Genomic DNA, 21,764 nt, shown 5'->3' on the forward strand with positions numbered 1-21,764 from the left:
GCTTGTGGCAAACTTTAAACGACACTTTTTATGGATATCTTTAAGAAATGGCTTTCTTCTTGCCACTCTTCCATAAAGGCCAGATTTGTGCAATATACGACTGATTGTTTTCCTATGGACAGAGTCTCCCACCTCAGCTGTAGATCTCTGCAGTTCATCCAGAGTGATCATGGGCCTCTTGGCTGCATCTCTGATCAGTCTTCTCCTTGTATGAGCTGAAAGTTTAGAGGGACGGCCAGGTCTTGGTAGATTTGCCGTGGTCTGATACTCCTTCCATTTCAATATTATTGTTTGCACAGTGCTCCTTGGGATGTTTAAAGCTTGGGAAATATTTTTGTATCCAAATCCGGCTTTAAACTTCTTCACAACAGTATCTCGGACCTGCCTGGTGTGTTCCTTGTTCTTCATGATGCTCTCTGCGCTTTTAACGGACCTCTGAGACTATCACAGTGCAGGTGCATTTATACGGAGACTTGATTACACACAGGTGGATTGTATTTATCTTCATTAGTCATTTAGGTCAACATTGGATCATTCAGAGATCCTCACTGAACTTCTGGAGAGTTTGCTGCACTGAAAGTAAAGGGGCTGAATAATTTTGCACGCCCAATTTTTCAGTTTTTGATTTGTTAAAAAAGTTTGAAATATCCAATAAATGTCGTTCCACTTCATGATTGTGTCCCACTTGTTGTTGATTCTTCACAAAAAATACAGTTTTATATCTTTTGTTTGAAGCCTGAAATGTGGCAAAAGGTCGCAAAGTTCAAGGGGGCCGAATACTTTCGCAAGGCACTGTATATACTGTACTCTATATCATCTACTGCATCTTTATGTAATACATGTATCACTAGCCACTTTAACTATGCCACTTTGTTTACATACTCATCTCATATGTATATACTGCACTCAATACCATCTACTGTATCTTGCCTATGCCGCTCTGTACCATCACTCATTCATATATCTTTATGTACATATTCTTTATCCCCTTACACTTGTCTATAAGGTAGTAGTTTTGGAATTGTTAGCTAGATTACTTGTTGGTTATTACTGCATTGTCGGAACTAGAAGCACAAGCATTTCGCTACACTCGCACTAACATCTGCATGTGACAAATAAAATTTGATTTGATTAATGATGAGCTTGGAGGGTACTATGGTGTTGAATGCTGAGCTGTAGTCAATGAACAGCATTCTTACATAGCTATTCCCCTTGTCCAGATGGGATAGGGCAGTGTGATGGCGATCGCATCGCCTGTGGACCTATTGGGGCGGTATACAAATTGAAGTGGGTCTAGGGTGTAGGTGATATGATCCTTGACTAGTCTCTCAAAGCACTTCATGATGACAGAAGTGAGTGCTACGGGGCGATAGTCATTTAGTACCGTTACCTTTGCCTTCTTGGATACAGGAACAATGGTGGCCATCTTGAAGCATGTGGGGACAGCAGACTGGGATAGGGAGAGATTGAATATGTCCTTAAAACACCAACCAGCTGGTCTGCGCATGCTCTGAGGACGTGGCTAAGGATGCCGTCTGGGCCGGCAGCCTTGCGAGGGTTAACACGTTTAAATGTCTTACTCATGTCGGCCACGGAGAAGGAGAGCCCACAGTCCTTGGTGGCACTGTGTGGTCGTCAAAGCGGACAAAGACGGTGTTTAGTTTGTCTGGAAGCAAGACGTCGGTGTCTGTGATGTGGCTGGTTTTCTTTTTGTAGTCTGTGATTGTCTGTAGAACCTGCCACTTAGGTCTTGTGTCTGAGCCGTTGAATTGCTGTTGACCAGTGACCGATGAAGAGTTGTAGACTTCGGCTACCGACTTGCCTCAAGACATTTTTGTGTGTGCACGAACAACCAAAAGAAAAACTTGCCGAAGACCAGAACAAACAAAAACGTCACAAAATGTAGTCAGAATATATGTACCAACTCTTCCGGACTATTTCAGATGGGAAGCATGCGGACGCCTTAAATGCTACATGTCAGCTCAATCGAAAATTAAGTTTAAATTTCAATCGTGCAATAACTTCAGCAATACAGATTTAATCGAAAAACGAAACTTAAAAATAGGAAGCATAGAAATAGCACACAAAACGATGAAAATAAAACCAAATATAACTCAAACGGAAAGCATTTGCATTTTTGCGCAGTCCAGGCAGTGCTGAGAGGGATAGTTTAGCACATATATACTTTTTAAGACTTGTTTTCAATGAATCACATATCTATAACTCAAATGTCTGTGAATTTGGTCAGTTTGGCCAAAAAGTTACATATTACAGCTTTAATTCCTGCTGAGCATTGCCACTTTCATGCCTGTTTCTAGTTGACAAGCTCCTAAGTAACAAGGATGGGGGTGGCATTTTCGATGACCCTCCCGCCATCACAGAGAGCGTGCTGAGGCTGCAGGAACACGATGTCGAAGATGACTTTGATGCCCTCTCACGTAAGTTGCAACACTTACCATATGCTGTTCCCATAACAATGTTTCGACCAACATGGTCTAAGCGAACTCTTTTGTATTAGTTATTGTATGTTTTTATATTTTTCTAAATGTTGTGTGTATAGCGGGAGGTCCAGACAGCCCAGACTCAGGCCCAGCAGAGCCCCTGCCCGCCATGCAGGACCAGACAGAGCAGACCACGCTGGTACACAACGAGGAGGAGGCTTTCGCCCTGGAGCCCATCGACATCACAGGTCAGCAGCCCACAATCTCTCAAATTCTGATAGTCATGTTATGTATGTTCTACATCACATAGATCTATGCCATAACGTATTCACTTAGGAGCACCACTGCTCTGGTCTTGGAGTTTAGTAGCACACAAAAGATCTTCAACACTTGCTTGTTCTTCAAGGCACCCCTACCACCCTGGATCCCACTGCTGCCACCAAATGTCACTATTCACTTACAAGTTATTTTCTCTTTACTCCTCACAGTGAAGGAAACCAAAGCCAAGAGGAAGAGGAAGCTGATTGTGGACAACCTGAAGGAGCTGGATAGCAAGACCATCCGTGCCCAGCTCAGCGACTACTCTGACATCGTCACCACGCTGGACCTTGCGCCACCCACCAAGAAGCTGATGATGTGGAAAGAGACGGGAGGCGTGGAGAAGCTCTTCTCTCTGCCAGCACAGCCCCTCTGGAACAGCAGGCTTCTTAAGGTAACCCAGCAACTGGTCTGGTAGTTAGACAAACAAGGGCTGTGTACTGTTATTGTGTTCAATCCAGCACCTGGCAATGGCTTTTCTGTTTCCCCCACAGATGTGTTTATGTTAATTCCTAAATCTCTTTCATTAGAGCTTTTCTATATGTTTCTATTCTCAACAATCAGTTTGTGAGGACATAATGTAGCCACTATTTTTAGGGGTTTTGTGCATTGTTGTTTCTACCTAGCCTAACACTGACTCTATCCTCTCTCTCTTTCTCCCCCTCTCTTTCTCTTTCTGTAGATGTTCACCCGCACCCTGACCCCCCTGGTTCCAGATGAGATGAGGAAGAGGCGGAAGGGAGGTGAGGCAGACAGCCTGGATGAGTTCTTGAAGGACCTGGAGAACCCTGAGGTGCCCAGAGAGGAGGTCATGCAGAGGGACATCATCGGTGAGATACTCCACTCCGTTAACTCACTACCGAATGTCAACAGTGCATTCCTCTACAGTAGATGCCATTATAGGCTAGAGGGCCAACTCTCGGCATGGTCACATTAAGACATAGGCTGGTATTCAAAGTAGATACATTTAAAGTAGTAGACACTCAAAGTAGTACTATTGGAATTTCTTCAACTCCAGTGGAACAGACAGACTCCCAATCTGACATAGGCACTTCATCTGATCCTCATCCATAACACTCATGTACTTGTACTCAATACCTTTCTTTGATTACTGTAGTTTAATGTTCTGTCTGTGTGTAATTGTATGCGCTCCAGACCAGACCATCCTGGAGGAGCCCAGTGTATTGCAGGCATCGGCCATGGAGGGCAGCAGGACCACCCTGGACGAGTCAGTCATGCCCCCACCCTCCTCCATGCACGGCCAGAAACGCAAGGCCCAGGACACAGAGCCAGCCTTGCCCGTGAGTGCCTCTTTCCTCCTCTCTTCGCTCAAGCCCTGTTTAACTATGGCTAGGGAAACTTTCAAAGGCAGTTTGTCAAGCATATAAGGCTTGTTGGGGTTTGATATTGTATCCACTGGAAGATCTCATTAGTGCTTTTTGATAGTAGAAGTATGACCTGCTTCTACCTTTTGCCCATACTCAACCACTCAAACATTCTTATTCTCTCTCTATCCAGATGGGTACTCTGGAACAGGCTGCCAACCATTCAGGTGTGTCCCAGCAATTGGACATAACGGTGGAGCTGCCCCCTGAGGACAGCACCAACCTCAGCCAGTTCCCCGAGCTGGACCTGATAGGGGAGAAAAAGGACAAGAAGGAAGGAGAGGACGACTCAGACGAGGAGGTGAGATAAAGATGTGCCGGAGGTCACCGCCAACCCTCCTGGTCCTGGAGAGCTACAGGGTGTGTAGACTTGTGTTCCAAGTAAGAACTAAACAGCTGATGGAATTGCGTATCTAAAGACAATGTGGCTCTCTTGGACCATGGCGGGTGACCACTGATCTATTCTGTCTTAGCTTGCAAAAGGAAGCTAAATATGTACAGAGATTTCAGAAAGTATTCACACCCCTTGACGTTTTCCACATTTTGTTGTGTTACAGCCTGAATTTAAAATAGATATTATAATTGTTTTGTATTTTACCCCCCTTTTCTCCCCAATTTTATGATATCCATTTACGATCTTGTCTTATCGCTGCAACTCCCCAATGGGCTTGGGAGAGGTGATGATTGAGTCATGCTTCCTCCAGAAACATGACCCTCCAAATTGCGCTTCTTAACACCTACCCACTCAACCCGGAAGCCAGCTGCACCAATGTGTCGAAGGAAACATCGCTCAACTGACGACTGAAGTCAGCCTGCAGGCGCCCGGCCCGCCACAAGGAGGCACTAGAATGCGATGAGCCAAGTAAAGCCGGCGATGCAGTGCCTTAAACCGCTACGCAACTTAGGAAGCCAGTAGATAAACATTTGTTACAAATATTATCACTGGCCTACACACAATACCCCATAATGTCAAAGTGGAATTATGTTTTCTATTTATTTTACAAATTACTTAAAGTAAAAGCTGTAATGTCTTGAGTCAATTAGTATTTAATCCCTTTGTTATGGCAAGCCTAAATAAGTTCAGGAGTAAAAATTTGCTAAACAAGTCACATAAGTTGCATGAACTCACTCTGTGTGCAATAATAGTGTTTATCATGATTTTTAAACGACTGCTTTATCTCTGTACCACACACATAAAATGATCTGTAAGGTCCCTCAACCACAAAGACACAGGTTTTCCAATGGCTCGCAAAGAAGGGCACCTATTCAAATTAAATCACATTTGATTTGTCACATACACATGTTTAGCAGATGTTATTGCGGGTGTAGCGAAATGCTTGTGTTTCTAGCTACAACAGTGCAGTAATACCTATCAAGTAATATCTAACCATTTCACAACAATACACACTAATCTAAAGGAATGAAATTAAGAATATATACAGTGGGGCAAAAAAGTATTTAGTCAGCCACCAATTGTGCAAGTTCTCCCACTTAAAAAGATGAGAGGCCTGTAATTTTCATCATAGGTACACTTCAACTAGGACAGACAAAATGAGAAAAAAAATCCAGATAAATCACATTGTAGGATTTTTAATGAATTTATTTGCAAATTATGGTGGAAAATAAGTATTTGGTCACCTACAAACGAGCAAGATTTCTGGCTCTCACAGACCTGTAACTTCTTTAAGAGGCTCCTCTGTCCTCCACTCGTTACCTGTATTAATGGCACATGTTTGAACTTGTTATCAGTATAAAAGACACCTGTCCACAACCTCAAACAGTCACACTCCAAACTCCACTATGGCCAAGACCAAAGAGTTGTCAAAGGACACCAGAAACAAAATTGTAGACCTGAACCAGGCTGGGAAGACTGAATCTGCAATAGGTAAGCAGCTTGGTTTGAAGAAATCAACTGTGGGAGCAATTATTAGGAAATGGAAGACATACAAGACCACTGATAATCTCCCTCGATCTGGGGCTCCACGCAAGATCTCACCCCGTGGGGTCAAAATGATCACAAAAACGGTGAGCAAAAATCCCAGAACCACACGGGGGGACCTAGTGAATGACCTGCAGAGAGCTGGGACCAAAGTAACAAAGCCTACCATCAGTAACACACTACGCCGCCAGGGACTCAAATCCTGCAGTGCCAGACGGTCAACAGAATTGTAGTTACTCCACAATACTAACCTAATTGACAGTCAGAAGAAGGAAGCCTGTATAGAATAAAAAAGATTCCAAAACGTGCATCCTGTTTGCAACAAGGTACTAAAGTAATACTGCAAAACATGTGGCAAAGCAATTCACTTTTTGTGCTGAATACAAAGTGTTGTTTGCGGCAAATCCAATGCAACACATTACTGAGTACCACGCTCCATATTTTCAAGCATAGTGGTGGCTGCATCATGTTATGGGTATTCTTGTAATTGTTAAGGACTGGGGAGTTTTTCAGGATAAAAAATAAACGGAATGGAGCTAAGCACAGGCAAAATGCTAGAGGAAAACCTGGTTGTCTGCTTTCCACCAGACACTCACCTTTCAGCAGGACAATAACCCAAAACACAAAGCTAAATCTACACTGGAGTTGCTTACCAAGAAGACAGTGGCCGAGTTACAGTTTTGACTTAAATCTGCTTGAAAATCTATGGCAAAACCTGAAAATGGTTGTCGAGCAATGATCAACTACCAATTTGACAGAGCTTGAAGAATTTTGAAAATAATTATTTGCAAATGTTGCAAAATCTAGGTGTGGAGTGCTCTTTGAGACTTATACACTACCGTTCAAAGTTTGGGGTCACTTAGAAATGTCCTTGTTTTCCATGAAAACATACATGAAATGAGTTGCAAAATGAATAGGAAATATAGTCAAGACGTTGACAAGGTTATAAATAATGATTTTTAATTTAAATAATAATTGTGTCTTTCAAACTTTGCTTTCGTCAAAGAATCCTCCATTTGCAACCATTACAGCCTTGCAGACCTTTGGCATTCTAGTTGTCAATTTGTTGAGGTAATCTGAAGAGATTTCACCCCATGCTTCCTGAATCACCTCCCACAAATTAGATTGGCTTGATTGGCACTTCTTACGGTCAAGCTGCTCCCACAACAGCTCAGTAGGGTTGAGATCCGGTGACTGTGTTGGCCACTTTATAATAGACAGAATACCAGCTGACTGCTTATTCCCCAAATAGTTATTGAATAGTTTAGAGCTGTGCTTTGGGTCATTGTCCTGTTGTAGGAGGAAATTGGCTCCAATTTAAGCGCCGTCCACAGGGTATGGCATGGCGTTGCAAAATAGAGGGATGGCCTTCCTTCTTCAAGATGCCTTTTACCCTGTACAAATCTCCCACTTTACCACCACCAAAGCACCCCAGACCATCACATTGCCGCCATCATGCTTAACAGATGGCGTCAAGCACTCCTGCAGCATATTTTCATTTTTTCTGTCTCAAGAATGTTCTTCTTTGTGATCTGAACACCTCAAACTTAGATTCGTCGTCCATAATACTTTTTTCCAATCTTCCTCTGTTCAGTGTCTGTGTTCTTTTGCCCGTCTTAATCTTTTCTTTTTATTGGCCAGTCTGAGATATGGGTTTTTCTTTGCAACCTTGCCTAGAAGGCCAGCATCCCGGAGTCGCCTCTTCACTGTTGACGTCGAGACTGGTGTTTTGCGGGTACTATTTAATGAAGCTGCCAGTTGAGGACTTGTGAGGCGTCTGTTTCTCAAACTAGACACCACTCCTCTTTCTAGTCTGGTTAGAGCCTGTTTGCGCTGTTCTGTGAAGGGAGTAGTTACGGTGTTGTACGAGATCTTCAGTTTCTTGGCAATTTCTCACATGGAATAGCCTTCATTTCTCAGAACAAGAATAGACTGACGAGTTTCAGAAAAAAGTGATTTGTTTCTGGCCATTTTGAGTCTGTAATCGAACCCACAAATGCTGTTCCAGATACTCAACTCGTCTAAAGAAGGCTATTTTTATTGCTTCTTTATAATCAGAACAACCGTTTTTAGCTGCACTAACATAATTGCAAAAGGGTTTTGTAATGATCAATTAGCCTTTTAAAATTATAAACTTGGGCCTCCTGAGTGGAAGAGTGGTCTAAGACACTGCATCGCAGTGCTAGCTGTGCCACTAGAGATTCGAGTCCAGGCTCTGTGGCAGCCGACCGTGACCGGGAGAACCATGGGGCGGTGCACAATTGGCACAGCGTTGTCCGGGTTAGGGGAGGGCCGGGCGCAATGCACCCTGACACGGTCACCGGGTGTACGGTGTTTCCTCTGACACATTGGTGCGGCTGGCTTCCGTCTTAAGTGGGCATTGTGTCAAGAAGCAGTGCGGCTTGGTTGTGTTTCGGGGGACGCACGGTCCTCAACCTTTGCCTCTCCCGAGTCCGTACAGGAGTTTCAGCGATGAGACAAGACTAACTACCAATTGGATACCACAAAATTGGGGAGAAAAAAAAGATAAATAAAATGATAAACTTTGATTAGCTAATACAACGTACCATTGGAACACAGGAGTGGTTGCTGGTAATGGGCCTCTGTATACCTGTGTAGATATTCAATAAAACAAATCTGTCATTTCCAGCTACAATAGTAATTTACAACATTAACAATGCCTACACTGTATTCCTGATCAATTTGATGTTATTTTAATGGAAAATTGTTTTTATTTTCTTTCAAAAACAAGGACATTTCTAAGTGACCCCAAACTTTTCACCGGTAGTGTATATTTAAAAGTATGTGGACACCCCTTCAAATTAGTGGATTTGGCTATTTCAGCCATTGCTGACAGGTGTATAAAATCGAGCACACAGCCATACAATCTCCATAGGGAACATTGGCAGTAGAATGGCCCGTACCGAAGAGCTGAGTGACTTTCAACGTGATTCTGTCATAGGATGCCACCTTTCCAACAAGTCAATTTGTTAAATTTCTGCCCTGTTAGAGCTGCCCCGGTCAACTGTAAGTTGTTATTGTGAAGTGGAAACATCTATGAACAACAACAGCTCAGCTACCAAGTGGTAGGCCACACAAGCTCACAGAACGAGACCGCCAAGTGCTGAAGTGCATAGCGCATAGGAAATTCTGTCCTCGGTTGCAACACTCACTACCGACTTCCAAACTGCCTTGGGAAGCAACATCAGCACAATAACTGTTCATCGGGAGCATTGTGAAATGGTTTTCCATGGCCGAGCAGCCGCACACAAGCCTAAGATCACTGTGCGCAATGCCAAGCGTTGGCTGGAGTGGTGTAAAGCTTGCCGCCATTGGACTCTGGAGCAGTGGAAACACATTCGCTGGAGTGATGAATCACGCTTCACCATCTGGCAGTCCGATGACGAATCTGCGTTTGGCGATTGCCAAGAGAACGCTACCTGCCTGAAATGCATAGTGCCAACTGTAAAGTTTGGCGGAGGAGGAATAAGGCACCTTAGTTCCAGCAAAAGCCCTTTCCTGTTTCAGTGCGACAATGCCCCCGCGCACAAAGCGAGGTACATACAGAAACGGTTTGTCGATCGGTGTGGAAGAACTTTACTGGCCTGCACAGAGTCCTGACCTCAACCCCATCGAACACCTTTGGGATAAATTGGAATTCAGTGAGCCAGGCCTAATCGCCCAACATTTACGATTTTAGTGTATTTAATTTTCAATAAAATTGTGAATAGATGGGTGAGAAATCTATTTTAATAAATTTTGAATTCGGGTTGTAACAAAAAATGTGGAATAAGTAATGGTGTATTAATACTTTCTGAAGGCACTGTAGGCCTAGGAGTACGCAGAAGCATGTCTCTTACGGTCTTGCATTGCTTGTACATTAGCCAAAGTGTATTATTTATGTAGAGTTAATGTTATGTGTGTTCCATGAAAGGATGAGGAAGGTCAGGCCGGAGAACAGGCCCGAGAGGAGAGGAGGTGGAACAAGAGAACCCAGCAGATGCTCCACGGCCTACAGGTATGTCATAGGAGAGCTTCTACAAGAGCACTAAGAACTGTACTAATTGTTGTGACTCGCCAAGTGAACAACTCCAACATTTCTAACCAGAACCGGGTCTTTAACCGTGACGCACCTGTTCTCTCCCTCCCTTCAACAGAGGGTGATGGCCAAGACGGGGGCCCAGCAAATTAGCCTGCTGGATCTGTGCAGGAACAACAACAAGAAGCAGGCTGCCGCCAAGTTCTACAGCTTCCTGGTTCTAAAGAAGCAGCAGGCGGTGGAGCTCAACCAGACAGAGCACTACAGCGACATCATCGCCACCCCTGGAGCCCGCTTCCACCTAATCTAGACTCGACACTGGCTGCTTTTACTCTAAAACTGTTGTTTTGTATAGAATGTTATTTAGTTCTCTAACACTGTGCATATACATTTATTTTTATTTTTATACCTACGCTGAACAAAAATATAAATACAACCGGCAACATTTTAAAATCTATGGATTTCACACGACTGGGCAGGGGCGCTGGGCCTGAGAGGGCATAGGCCTACCCACTGGGGAGCCACGTCCAGCCAATTAGTTTTTCCCCACAAAAGGGCTTTATTATAGACAGAAATACTTCTCAGCACATCCCCCCACCCGCAGGTGAAGAAGCCTGGGCTGGTGTGGCTCCACCTGGTCTGTGGTTGTGAGGCCGGTTGGAAGTACTGCCAAATTCTCTAAAATGACGATGTGCATAAAACGACTTATGGTAGAAAAATGTGTATTGAATTCTTTGGCAACAGCTTTGGTGGACATTCCTGCAGTCAACATGCCAATTGCACGCTCCCTCAAAACTTGAGACATTGTGTTATGTGACAAAACTGCACATTTTAGTGGGCTTTTATTGTCCCCAGCACACAGTGGACATGTGTAATGATCATGCTGTTTAATCAGTTTCTTGATATGCCATGCCTGCCAGGTAGAAATGCTCACCAACAGCGATGTAAACAAATTTGTGCCCAAAATTGGAGAAATAGTTTTTTTGTGCGTATGGAAAATGTCTGGGAACTCTTTCAGCTCGTGAAACATGGGACCAACATTTTACATGTTGTGTTTATATTTTTTGTTCAGTATGTGCTTTTTTGTCTTGAGATGTTATTTTTGTTTTTAAATTGAAAGGTCAAGTGGCGGTTGGTGGGGGGATGAAGTCATTGAATGTCATGATTGGTGGGATTATTGTATGCCTCCTGTCTTTGGCTTTTGTTATCCAATGAAAGCTCTATGTTTTGATAGAATGTGAGCGATAATCCAATCATGTGTTGCATTCAGAGGTTCCATTTCCCTCCCATAAAAAAAAGTTCTCATGTTTTATACCCTTTAGTGAAAAGAAGCGTGTAGTACTGGGCAAGTTTCTGAAACACACCAGCAATCTTATCTTGAAGACCAACGGTAGCTTAGTAGTTTCAAGCATTCCAATGGGTTTGTTTTTTAATTCTGTGTTTACAAGTGCTTGTGTCTCTTGACTGTACTTTATATTTTCAAATGTCTGACATTTAAAATGTCTCTGTTGTTGTGGTGATTTGAGGATCATGTAGATTTTAAAAATAATTACTCTTTATTGCATGCTCCATTTTGAAATATACTTTATTCCAATTAATTGCTCCATTGTCCATACTGTGACAATGAAAATACTCGTATCAACTATCTAATGCAGATGTTAATGGTTTGGTCAGATTTAGACTTAAACGCTGCATCTTTCACATCATATTTTGAAGCCATTGTCATTTTCAGCACTCTAACTTTCAAGACAACTCAGCCCAGTGGGTGTCAGGAAACTACATTTAATTCAAATTTGATGCAGCTGAATGTCAAGAAATCTCTGGTATATAGAAAACTTTAATTTGGTATTCATTAATTAAAAGTTTTGATGGAAACTTGCATAGGTGTTTAGACTCGTTGCGACAGTCATTCTTGAATACGCTATTGCTCGTCTTATCATGGTTCATAGCTGCAGACAAGTAGTTCTGACCATCCTTTACAATGAATGCATTGTTTTGATATCCATGGACTCCCTCTGAAATTGTATATGATGTAATGTTTCAGTGCATCCCCTTTTAAACTATGTGCCAGTAAACTTGCATTTTCCTTTTTGTATAAAACCCAAAATGATATATTGTAGATACTGTTGCTAAAATGTGTTCTAAATCAGATATTTGATGCCATGCTTGTAGTCCTGAGCCCCAGCAGCTGATGTACGTTTTCTAATAAAATTAATACTGGTTCATGTCAATGACGATCCTTTTCATAGCTGGTTCATTAAGCCAGCAAACTGGGTATAATGGCTATGGACTTACTATAATAATGACTTAGAATATCAATACCTTCTGATGGTCAAAAACTAGATTGTAAACTGTTTGAGGATACATTTTTAGAAACATGACATCATGAACGCAATACAAAGACTGAATTCATTGTGTGCTTCTTCAAAATATGTTCTCCAGACATTTGAAGTTGGATCTCTTGAATTCCAATGAGATGCCTTTGATCTGGCAAATCTGTTTAGTAGAGATATAAACAGTAATTTATCTATAAAAAGAGGTATACATTTACATTCAGCTGTTCAAATTTCAACCTTTGGGAGCCTTCTTCCCACCACACTAAGGGTTTGGGAGCGGTTTGAGGGATGGACCCTCGCCTCCCTCTGGCTTGCTGCGTTTCCTTTGACGGGTCCGTTTCTTCTTCTCAGTCTTAAGAGGCTGCGTCGGTGGCTGTTTTTTCTTCTTCTTTAGGCAGCTGAGCGGGTTGGGATTGGAGATTTTCCTCTTACGCTTCTTGCCCCGGCGCTCTCCATCCTGCCCGATCCCCTGCACCTCCTTCAGGCTGTTGATGCTCTGCTGCTGGGCTGGGGTGACCATCTCTCCCAGAGCCACAGCCTCCACATGGCTAACCGAGCATTGGCTGGGCTTGTCCAACACTATGGTGTTGACGATGATATACATAAGAGGCACGCCTGGGATCTTCTTCAGGCCTGCTGTCAGCTCTTGGTCCTAGAAATTGAACATCCGACATGAAGAGGTGAATCAAAAAATGTGGTATAGACTGAATGCATGCAGTTAGGTGGGCGGCACTATTGGTTGTTGATCCTGAGGTGACACATGCCAAAACCTACAACGCCTAGATAGGTAAAATACCTATCAGCTAACCACATGGTCGTGTTCACCAGCTCAGATGTTGCATGCATCAAACAATGGTTGTGTAGCACGTCATCAAGGGCACCATATTGCTATAACATATGATATGGTTACTTTATTTACCTTTATTTGACTAGGCAAGTCAGTTAAGAACAAATTTCTTATTTACAAATGATTGTCTACCCTGGCCAAACCCGGACGAAGCTGGGCCAATTGTGCGCCGCCCTATGGAACTCCCAATCACGGCTGGATGTGATAGTCTGGAATCGAACCAGGAACTGTAGTGACGCCTCTTGCACTGAGATGCAGTGCCTTAGACCACTGCGCCACTCGGGAGCTGATACAAATCCAGGTGTTGTAAGATCTGGCATGCATCAGCAATGTCTAAGCAGAGGAACATGACCCCATGTTACAGCAATTTGGCAGTCAATGATGTGGCATGCAACCATCGGTTGATGCATGCAAGGTCTGAGCAGGGAAACAGGACCATTGATTGACCCAGGTAAGTAAAGGTATGACATAACACTTACCTGTGTGGCAACAAAGTAGTGGTGTGGATTGGTCCCTTCCAGCATGGAGAGCAGACACTCTGACGCAGAGACGGGGTTCTTGAAATGCTTGCAGTTCCTAACCTGATACCGCTGCAGGATGAGTTTGGCACCATAGAGGTCTTTCAGTGATTCGAGTTCCTTCAATGCACAACTGTAGGACATAAGGTTACAAAAAAACTGTCATTGGGTAAAACTCACGACAGTGTGACATTTACTACAACACCAAACCCCACTCACTTTGTAGTACAAAGTTGCACCTCCCCCATGAGGTATTTCGGCATCTGCTCTTTGATTTGGATCTTATTCTTCAGAGCCGCTTGGCAAAACGTCCCGTCGATGAGAATTTGAAAGGGCTCTCTAAAACTGAAGTTATGTTTGTAGAAATTGATGTTTTTCTTGGCTTTCTTTTGTCGTTTGATCGTCATTGTGACTAGTTCGCTAGCCCAAGAATGTACTAAAAATTACTTCCTGAAAAATCACACACAAATATCACTTAAATGGACGCAATTGCATTACGTATGTTCTGTAAATTTTCGTCAGTATCGGCTTACTAGTACACACGGATTCATAACCAATAAAATCAAATTGCTTGGAAAATATAAACACACGTTTCCTTGTTTGAGTAACAGCTGAATATGTTCGTCTGGAAACAAAACGTCAGAATCAAGACTTCTGTTTCTTCTTCTTCTGTGGGTTTTATGGCGGATTTACGACGCCAAAAGTTGCATTGTCGCCTCCAACTGGACGGGTTGAAAACCAAAACAAGATTTTTTTTAAAGAAAATCCATACGATATAGGGACACTAACTTAATCCACCCAAATAAAAATAGTATATTAACAAAAACAATACTCCCACTTCTTCCTTCTTTCAAATCTCCCTTCTCAGGCTCCATGTAACTCCTCCACCGAGAAATCTTTCAGTCCCAGGAACCGCTCCGCTGCATCCACAATTATATCTACATTCATGGACCTTCTCCCCACCATGGCAGTGCCATGAATCACCATAGCTATAAATGCCACAAAGTCCACCTTCTTAACCTTTAAAATGTCAGGGTCCTGTTGGTGAAAGGCAACCCCTGCAGCCTGCAGTGAAGGCCTATGCAGCACCATGGACTCTTCAGGAGCACCAATCAAACCCTCAACTCTTTTAACAGTTGTTGCATATGACATGCTCTGGACAGCCCTGACTTTGGCCACCTCATTCTCTTTCGCCCTTGTCGGACAATCAAAAGATGTAGCTTCATGGTTCCCACCACAATTGCAACATGTCACATTTTCCTCACTTTTAAAACACATGATTTGATCTTTTCCACAACTTGGATATCTCGGCTTCTCCCTTCTGCAAACACTTGAAACATGACCAAAAGCTTAACAATGACCACACTGCATTGGTCTTGGGATAAATGCTCTGACTCTGTAGTTTATATACCCCAACTGCACTTGAGTAGGGGGAGACACCATTTAAAAAAAACACACAAATCATCAGACATGCATCAATCACTACAGGAATATTTGTAATTTCTTCAAAATCAACTTCCCACAAGTCGCCAGATTTAACCTCCTTAAGGGGTGCCCTGTCCGAAGAGACGCACTGTCACTACTTCTGCCGAAGTTTGTCCCTCTCCTTCTTCGGTGGTGTTCTGCGGTCGACGTCACAGGCTTTCTAAACACCACCGATCCATGTTTCATTTTAGTTTTGTCTTGATTATTTACACACCTGGTTTCCATTCCATTAATTATGTTCATTATTTAACCCACTGATTTCCGTCTCTGTTTTGTGCGTTATTGTTTGTCATGTGGGTTCTCGTTGTTTGTGCTTTAGTTTATTGTATATGTTCCTTGTTGGAATCTTACCATTTATTTAGTAAATCGTGGATTATTACTCAGAACTGTGTCCTTTTACCAATGGCCTCACACACACACACACAACACTTCAAACTTATCAAATCGGGTGAGAAGCAATGCACATTCCTTCTGATCCGCAGAAGCACAAAAATCTAAACAAGCCCAACCTCTCGTGATCTTCACAGCCTTCACTTTACCCAGCACTCTCTCCACCAGTTTGGATATCTCAAATGGTTTCTTCAATATTGGAAATCTGCTCAACTACTCCTCATTAACAAACTGTACTTCTACTAGATACAAAGGGACATTCTCATCACTGGACATTACTTTTCTCCATTTTCCATTCTTTTGGACAATACTCCAATTTTCCTTGATTCTAGTGCCACTGGATTCAGAATCTACTTCATCCGTCCACTTCCGCCATCTTTTTCCAGCCTGCCCATTTGACCAACTTTTGTTCCTGTCTCAAGTCAGTTCTGTTATGTGCTGTGAAGTACTGCTGATATATTAAGGAAAATTAGGTGGGCTGTTCCACTTTAAGTGGAACAGGCTCCTAACCGACTGTGCTATTTTGTGTGTTTTTTTTCTCTCGCATTGTTTGTAACTTGTACATAATGCTGCTGCTACCATCTCTTATGACCGAAAAGAGCTTCTGGATATCAGAACAGCAATTACTCACCTCAAACTGGACAAACACTTTTTCTTTAATGAGTCTGACGTGAAGGATATACTGTTTCTCAGAGACCAGGCCCAAATCCCTGTAATTAGCGTGAAAAAAATACAGAAATACAGGGGTGCTTTGTGAGAATTTGTTGGCGAGTGGGTAACCCGCCTCTACCATCCGTTCTTTTGGCCAATGTGCAATCACTGAAAAATAAACGGGATGATCTACACTAAACCAACACGACATTCAAAACTGTAATATCTTATGTTTCACCGAGTCGTGGCTGAACGATGACACGGATAATATACAGTTGGCTGGGTTTTCCATGCGTTGGCAGGACAGAACAGCTATGTCTGGTAGGACGAGGGGTGATGGTGTGTCTATTTGTCAATAACAGCTGGTGCGCAATGTGTAATATTAAAGAGGTTTCGAGGTATTGCTCATCTGAGGTAGAGTACCTCATGATAAACTGTAGACCACACTATCTACGAAGATAGTTTTCATCTGTATTTTTCGTAGCCGTCTATTTACCTCTACAAACCGATGCTGGCACTAAGACCGCACTCAACGAGCTGTATAAGGCCATCAAATCAAATTTGATTGGTCACAAACATATTTAGCAGATTATATTGTGGGTGTAGCAAAATGCTTGTGTTCCTAGCTCCAACAGTGCAGTAATACCTAACAATTTACAAAAATACACAAATCTAAAAGTAAAAGAATGAAAGTAAGAAATATATAAATATTAGCAATATCAGAGATGCATTGACTAAAATACAATAGAACACAGTATATACATATGAGATGAGTAAATCAGTATGTAAACATTATTAAAGTGACTAGTGTTCCATTATTAAAGTGGCCAGTGATTCCCAGTTTATTTGTATATAGGGCAGCAGCCTCTATGGTGCAGGACTGTGTAACCGGGTAGAAGCCGGCTAGTGATGGCTATTTAACAGTCTGATGGCCTTGAGATAGAAGCTGTTTTTCAGTCTCTCGTCATAGTTTTGATGCACCTGTACTGACCTCGCCTTCCGGGTGAACGGGCTGTGGCTCGGGTCCTTGATTATCTTTTTGGCCTTCCTGTGACATTGGGTGCTGTAGGTGTCCTTGAGGGCAGGTAGTTTGCCTCCGGTGATGCGTTGGGCAGACCGCTCCACCCTCTGGAGAGCCCTGTGGTTGCGAGCATTGCAGTTGCCGTACCAGGCAGTGATACAGCCCGACAGAATGCTCTCAATTGTGCATCTACAAAAGTTTGTGAGCGTTTTAGGGGCCAAGCCAAATTTCTTCAGCCTGCTGAGGTTGAACAGGCGCTTTTGCACCTTCTTCACCACACTGTCTGTGTGGGTGGACCATTTCAGATCGTTAGTGACGACTAATCAAAATGGTGCCGACAGATAGGGCTGCGGTGCTTCTAGCTTAGGAAACTTTGCAGTATTTTATTTTGTGTTATTACATACAGCTGGGGAAAACTATTGGATATCAGAGCGACGGTAACTCACCAGCATTACGACCAGGAATATGACTCTCCTGAATTGGATCCTTTGTTTGTACCCCCAAGGGCAATTGAACTGATTCCAGAGGCTGATCCAAAACACCGCCAGAGGAGGTAGAGGTACTCGGAGTGGTCTTCTAGTCCGACTTAGGAGGCGCACACACCACCCACCTCTTCTGAGTATATTACTCGCTAATGTTCAGTCTCTGGATAATAAAGTTGACGAGCTCTGGGAGAGTACTTCCTTCCAGAGAGACATCAGGAATTGTAACCTACTCTGTTTCACGGGAAACATGGCTCTCTCGGGATATACAGTCTGAGTCCGTCCAGCCAGTTGGGTTCTCAGTTCATCGCGCAGACAGGAATAAATATCTCTCCAGGATGACAAGGGCAGAGGTGTATGTTTCATGATTAACGTCTCATGGTGTGATTGAGATAACATACAGGAACTCAAGTTCTTTTGTTTACCCGACCTAGAATACATCACTATCAAATGCTGACTGTATTACCTCCCAAGAGAACTCTCTTCGGTCACAGCCGTGTATATTCTCCCTCAAGCCGATACCATGACGGCCCTCAAATAACCTCACTGGACTTTATGCAAACTGGAAGCCACATATCCCGAGGCCGCATTTATTGTAGCTGGGGATTTTAACTTCTTATGGCTGGGGGCAGTATTGAGTAGCTTGGATGAATGAGGTGCCCAGAGTAAACTGCCTTCTACTCAGTCCCAGTTGCTAATATATGCAATATATGTATATTATGCATGTTAACACTCTGAAGTTTCTAAAACTGTTTGAATGATATCTGTGAGTATAACAGAACTCATATGGCAGGCAAAAACCTGAGAAGAAAATCCAACCAGGAAGTGGGAAATCTGAGGTTGGTTGTTTTTCAACTCATTCCCTATTGAAGATACAGTGGGATATTGGTCATGTTGCACTTCCTAAGGCTTCCACTAGATGTCAACAGTCTTTAGAACCTTGTTTGATGCTTCTACTGTGAAGTGGGGCATGAGAGAGGAATGAGTCAGAGATTTGCCAGAATGCCTTGAGCTCGTGACGCTTGTTCACGTGAGAGCAAGCTCTATTCCATCGCAATTCTACAGACAAAGGAATTCTCTGGATGGAACATTATTGAAAATGTATGTTAAAAACATCCTAAAGATTGATTCTATACATCGTTTGACATGTTTCTACAGACTGTAACGGAACCTTTGACATTTCGTCTGCTCCTAGTGAACGTGCATCGTGAGTTTGGATTTGTTTACAAAACGCGCTAACAAAAGTAGCTATTTGATCATAAATGATGGACATTATTGAACAAAACAAACATTTATTGTGGAACTGGGATTCCTGGGAGTGCATTCTGATGAAGATCATCAAAGGTAAGTGAATATTTATGTTATTTCTGACTTCTGTTGACTGCACAATATGACTGATATCTTTTTGGCGCCGTACTCAGATTATTGCATAATTTGCTTTTTCCGTAAAGCTTTTTTAAAATCTGACAGTGGTTGCATTAAGGAGAAGTGTATCTACACTGTATAACACTTGTATTTTCATCAACATTTATTATGCGTATTTCTGTAAATTGTGGCTCTCTGCAAAATCCCCGGATGTTTTTCGAACTACTGTTTTTTTCTATAAATATTAACTTTATCGAACAAAACATACATGTATTGTGTCATCTGATGAAGATCATCAAAGGTTAGTGATTAATCACTATCTCTAATTAACGCGCAAATGTATACTGAGTTTTTTTCTATAAATATAAACTTTATCGAACAAAACATACATGTATTGTCTAACATGAAGTCCTATGAGTGTCATCTGATGAAGATCATCAAAGGTTAGTGACTCCTCTCTTTGGCTGGAAAAATGGCTGTGTTTTTCTGTGACTTGGCTCTGACCTAACATAATCGTTTGTGGTGCTTTTGCCGTAAAGCCTATTTGAAATCGGACACTGTGGTGGGATTATTTTTTAAATTTATTTTACCTTTATTTAACTAGGCAAGTCAGTTAAGAACAAATTCTTATTTTCAATGACGGCCTAGGAACAGTGGGTTAACTGCCTGTTCAGGGGCAGAACGACAGATTTGTACCTTGTCAGCTCGGGCATTTGAACTTGCAACCTTCCGGTTACTAGTCCAACGCTCTAACCACTAGGCTACCCTGCCGCCCCAGGTGTGAAATACTTCTATTTTTGAGCAATTTTAATTATGGGATTTCTGTCGTTTTGAATTTGGCGCCCTGCACTTTCACTGGCTGTTGTCATATCGATCCCGTTAGCGGGATCTCAGCCCTAAGAAGTTTAACAAAGCAAATTTGAGAAAATCTCTACCGAAGTTCTATCAACACATTGACTGTATTACTCTCGCTGCTAAAAGACTCCATTTTGCTCCTCCCTTCCTATAGGCAGAAACTCAAACAGGAAGTACCCGTGCTAAGGACTATTCAACACTGGTCTGACCAATCGGAATCCACGCTTCTAGATTTTTTTAATCACGCGGACTGGGATATGATCCGGTTGCCACCGAGAATAATATACAGTGCCTTGCGAAAGTATTCGGCCCCCTTGAACTTTGCGACCTTTTGCCACATTTCAGGCTTCAAACATAAAGATATAAAACTGTATTTTTTTGTGAAGAATCAACAACAAGTGGGACACAATCATGAAGTGGAACGACATTTATTGGATATTTCAAACTTTTTTAACAAATCAAAAACTGAAAAATTGGGCGTGCAAAATTATTCAGCCTCATTACTTTCAGTGCAGCAAACTCTCTCCAGAAGTTCAGTGAGGATCTCTGAATGATCCAATGTTGACCTAAATGACTAATGATGATAAATACAATCCACCTGTGTGTAATCAAGTCTCCGTATAAATGCACCTGCACTGTGATAGTCTCAGAGGTCCGTTAAAAGCGCAGAGAGCATCATGAAGAACAAGGAACACACCAGACAGGTCCGAGATACTGTTGTGAAGAAGGATTTGGATACAAAAAAGATTTCCCAAGCTTTAAACATCCCAAGGAGCACTGTGCAAGCGATAATATTGAAATTGAAGGAGTATCAGACCACTGCAAATCTACCAAGACCTGGCCGTCCCTCTAAACTTTCAGCTCATACAAGGAGAAGACTGATCAGAGATGCAGCCAAGAGGCCCATGATCACTCTGGATGAACTGCAGAGATCTACAGCTGAGGTGGGAGACTCTGTCCATAGGACAACAATCAGTCGTATATTGCACAAATCTGGCCTTTATGGAAGAGTGGCAAGAAGAAAGCCATTTCTTTAAGATATCCATAAAAAGTGTTGTTTAAAGTTTGCCACAAGCCACCTGGGAGACACACCAAACATGTGGAAGAAGGTGCTCTGGTCAGATGAAACCAAAATGGAACTTTTTGGCAAAAATGCAAAACGTTATGTTTGGCGTAAAAGCAACACAGCAGCATCATGGTTTAGGCCTGCTTTTCTTCAGCAGGGACAGGGAAGATGGTTCAAATTGATGGGAAGATGGATGGAGCCAAATACAGGACCATTCTGGAAGAAAACCTGATGGAGTCTGCAAAAGACCGGAGACTGGGACGGAGATTTGTCTTCCAACAAGACAATGATCAAAAACATAAAGCAAAATCTACAATGGAATGGTTCAAAAATAAACATATCCAGGTGTTAGAATGGCCAAGTCAAAGTCCAGACCTGAATCCAATCGAGAATCTGTGGAAAGAACTGAAAACTGCTGTTCACAAATGCTCTCCATCCAACCTCACTGAGCTCGAGCTGTTTTGCAAGGAGGAATGGGAAAAAATGTCAGTCTCTCGATGTGCAAAACTGATAGACATACCCCAAACGACTTACAGCTGTAATCGCAGCAAAAGGTGGTGCTACAAAGTATTAACTTAAGGGGGCTGAATAATTTTGCACGCCCAATTTTCAGTTTTTGATTTGTC

At 42.5% G+C, this 21,764-nt stretch overlaps 2 protein-coding genes across 5 annotated transcripts in view; one reads left to right on the forward strand and one right to left on the reverse strand.

The window, feature by feature from the left end:
- LOC115131719 (double-strand-break repair protein rad21 homolog A-like) overlaps positions 1-12,353 on the forward strand; it is a 25,908-nt gene extending 13,555 nt beyond the window's left edge. For all 4 annotated transcript variants that reach the window (XM_029663662.2, XM_029663661.2, XM_065020530.1 and 1 more), the window contains 8 exons: positions 2,319-2,438; positions 2,561-2,689; positions 2,930-3,153; positions 3,442-3,589; positions 3,915-4,060; positions 4,278-4,445; positions 10,018-10,101; positions 10,241-12,353. In XM_029663662.2, coding sequence (XP_029519522.1) covers positions 2,319-2,438; positions 2,561-2,689; positions 2,930-3,153; positions 3,442-3,589; positions 3,915-4,060; positions 4,278-4,445; positions 10,018-10,101; positions 10,241-10,432 — 1,211 coding nt within the window. In that variant the 3' untranslated portion in view covers positions 10,433-12,353. The remainder of the gene's footprint in view (positions 1-2,318; positions 2,439-2,560; positions 2,690-2,929; positions 3,154-3,441; positions 3,590-3,914; positions 4,061-4,277; positions 4,446-10,017; positions 10,102-10,240) is intronic.
- On the reverse strand, positions 11,690-14,490 carry utp23 (UTP23 small subunit processome component). The gene is made up of 3 exons (XM_029663664.2): positions 14,043-14,490; positions 13,785-13,956; positions 11,690-13,110 (listed from the first exon to the last, which is right to left on the reverse strand). Exons 1-3 carry the CDS (start codon positions 14,228-14,230, stop codon positions 12,721-12,723), a joined length of 750 nt encoding a protein of 249 aa, XP_029519524.1. The 5' UTR covers positions 14,231-14,490; the 3' UTR covers positions 11,690-12,720.
- Between the last annotated feature and the right edge of the window lie 7,274 nt (positions 14,491-21,764).

Source organism: Oncorhynchus nerka, linkage group LG7 (genome assembly GCF_034236695.1).
Source record: "Oncorhynchus nerka isolate Pitt River linkage group LG7, Oner_Uvic_2.0, whole genome shotgun sequence".
Classification (NCBI taxonomy): Eukaryota; Metazoa; Chordata; class Actinopteri; order Salmoniformes; family Salmonidae; genus Oncorhynchus; species Oncorhynchus nerka.

What these genes read in the sequence shown, in the direction of transcription:
- utp23 (XM_029663664.2), bottom strand. Translation starts at nt 14,230, where the DNA reads ATGACGATCAAACGACAAAAGAAAGCCAAGAAAAACATCAATTTCTAC. An exon ending in GTGCAACTTTGTACTACAAA is followed by an intron (nt 13,957 to 14,042) that starts GTGAGTGGGGTT and finishes TATGTCCTACAG; the next exon opens with TTGTGCATTGAAGGAACTCG. An exon ending in ACTACTTTGTTGCCACACAG is followed by an intron (nt 13,111 to 13,784) that starts GTAAGTGTTATG and finishes TTCAATTTCTAG; the next exon opens with GACCAAGAGCTGACAGCAGG.